The sequence below is a fragment of the Abrus precatorius genome, unplaced genomic scaffold, assembly GCF_003935025.1.
Source record: "Abrus precatorius isolate BTA unplaced genomic scaffold, Abrus_2018 Scaffold5, whole genome shotgun sequence".
Lineage (NCBI taxonomy): Eukaryota > Viridiplantae > Streptophyta > Magnoliopsida > Fabales > Fabaceae > Abrus > Abrus precatorius.
The window spans coordinates 16,291,189-16,293,800 of record NW_020874395.1 but is presented as its reverse complement, the minus strand read 5'-3'; the positions used below and the strand labels follow the sequence as shown (position 1 = coordinate 16,293,800).

Genomic DNA, 2,612 nt, shown 5'->3' with positions numbered 1-2,612 from the left:
TTTTAGAAAACTTAAAAACATTAGAAGGGTTTATAAATCTTTTCCTTTTTTTTCTGAAAATTTTTAAACAAAAATAACTATTACATAATTATTATTTTTTTCAAAAACCAACTCAAGCCACTGAAGCCAAGCTACAACCCACCAAGCTTTTTGAAAAGTTGTACCTTAAATTTCTATACATGAACGACCCAGGGTCATGGAAAACAGAAGTGGGTGAAAAGTTTTATTAACAAATATTATATTTTTTATAATTTTTTTACGTTTATTTTTATTTCTGTAGTCACGGAAAAGCACAAATATAACGTTTCCTCGCTTTAATCTCAGCCCAGAAAATGAGTATAAAAATATATATTTTACCTCATATCAGAAGCCAAAGAAAAAGGTCCTAACTAGAAGGACAAACCCATAGACAATTCCCTTTCTTTACCTCTTTTTGTTACTTACCACTGTCAATAATAACAAAACTTAACATTTCACATTATAATAATGGATGAAGATTATCTCTCGCATTATCAACATAACGGGAAAGCCAATATACACAAAGCATGATTATATATATGAAAAAAAGCCCAAAATCTTGAACTGATCAAGAAAAATTAGAGTACTATATACATCAGAGTAATAAAGTCACAAATGAATACTCATCCAGAGAGGGTGTGCGATACCAAATCGATCACGTGACTTTTTTACTTGACAAACTAAAAGCTGTGAAAAACATGAAGAAGGTGGTTGTGATGACTTTGTGTGACAAATTAAAAACTTCATATGTATGGCTAGAAATTAAGAAACACCACATGTGCACGTGTTTTTTTCATCTATCCCATGAATTATAATGGTAACTAGGTGAGTCGATAGAAGCCAACAATTTGTGTTGCAAATTAAGATCCTTATAGAACCTCTTAATAAATTCCTCAGCTGCCACGTCAACTTGGTTGTCCACTTCTTCCTCCTTCAAAGGAAAGGGTGAATCGGTGATTCTAAGTTGCTTCCCAATTGGACTCTTTCCAAACCCTGGCAATGTAACCAACGGTGAAGCCTCCACCTTGTTGTTGTTCAGCATCTCAAGAACCTTCTGAACCGCAATAGCGGAAACGTCGTCGTAGCGGTGACAATGATGATAGTGATAATGCTTCCGTTTGTGAAAGGGAAAAGCGGGACTATTACTGCAGCTGAACTCGTAGTCACGAGGGTAAACGACGTCGTTTCGTGATCTCTGGTGGAGTGTGAGTGTGTTTGCTATGGCCTTACCCGCGGCGAGTTTGCCACGTTTGATTAATACGTTGAAATCAAACGCTACTTTGCTCTTCGCTATGCCTTTTCTCAACATTAAGAACACTATGCGTATTATGTTCCATAGCTTTTTAGCTACCACTGGTTGGCATCGCTCAATTTCCATTGCTCGAGAGAGGCAAAATATGTGTGTGTGTTTCTTTGTCTAACGAAATGGTGAAAATTTTGAATGTGTATTGATTGATTTGTAATGGGAGAGTGAGGATTGGGAGCTATATAAAGGGGTCTACGATAAGTTATCTTTATTAAAGAAAAGATTAATATGATAGCGTTTGGAATAATTTAATGTAATTATCAACGACTATGTAAAGTTAATTCCACTACCAATAACAGCGCGTGCCTTTGTTTTTTGGTTGATTGAGAAAAAGACGTAACCTCCACATTTATTGGTAGAATAGAATAAGCCTTTGGAGTTGTGTGTGTTTTGTCTTATTAGTTAGAAACTTAATACAAATTTTGAAAACTCTCAAGGGATGATGAAGATGCGCTGGAGCTTTATCTTTCACTAAACCAATTATATATTTTTCCCTAAATCAAGAATCATGGCAAATGGAAAAAAAAAATATTATGGAATAAATGGGAGACAATAAAACTAAAGATTAAGAAAACATAAAGTAAGGTGAGATTAATTATATAAAAAAAAAAGAAAATTATACAAATTAATTTATAGTTATTTCATTGGAGGTTGGAGTTCACGAGCAGAACGAGCGTTGGGCAAGCACGTGAATGATTGAGGTTGGTATTATATTATTCGTTTGCTTGCATGTTATTGTGCTTTTACATGGAAGTTGAATTGGAATTTACTAGAAGATCTCCATGATGGGAACTAATAATACTAGATTTTTTAGCATTTTCCGTAGAGACTAAGTTATAAAGATATATAATATTGCAGCTTAACCGCGTAATTGTTATTTGTATCACATTAATTCTACATATGTGCTAATGTGCGTGTTGACCATAGTGAATTTTCAGACACAATTTATATAGGTGACTTTGATTGAGTAGGTCTGTTTGCCTTTATAAAATTGAAAATGTCAATGCTGCTTGGTCACTGAATTTTGAAAATATTATTAATTGTACACATATATGCGTGTAAGTATTAAGTATTAAATTATAAACTTTATGTAACAAAATAATTATTAGTGTAAATTTATCGTTTTATACTAACATATTACGTATCATACTAATATTTAATATATTGTTAATGTATATTTATATTCCTACTAATAAAATTATTTGTTGGTATAATATTGTTTGTACAATTTTACAATATATATACTAACACTTTAATTTTTGTTAGACAAACACACTAATAAAAGCTG

The 2,612-nt window shown here is 32.4% G+C and overlaps 1 protein-coding gene across 1 annotated transcript; it reads right to left on the bottom strand.

Moving 5' to 3' along the window:
- Positions 1-602: 602 nt before the first annotated feature.
- On the bottom strand, positions 603-1,429 carry LOC113867883. Its single transcript, XM_027503386.1, has one exon. It carries the CDS (start codon positions 1,394-1,396, stop codon positions 812-814), a length of 585 nt encoding a protein of 194 aa, XP_027359187.1. The 5' UTR covers positions 1,397-1,429; the 3' UTR covers positions 603-811.
- Between the last annotated feature and the right edge of the window lie 1,183 nt (positions 1,430-2,612).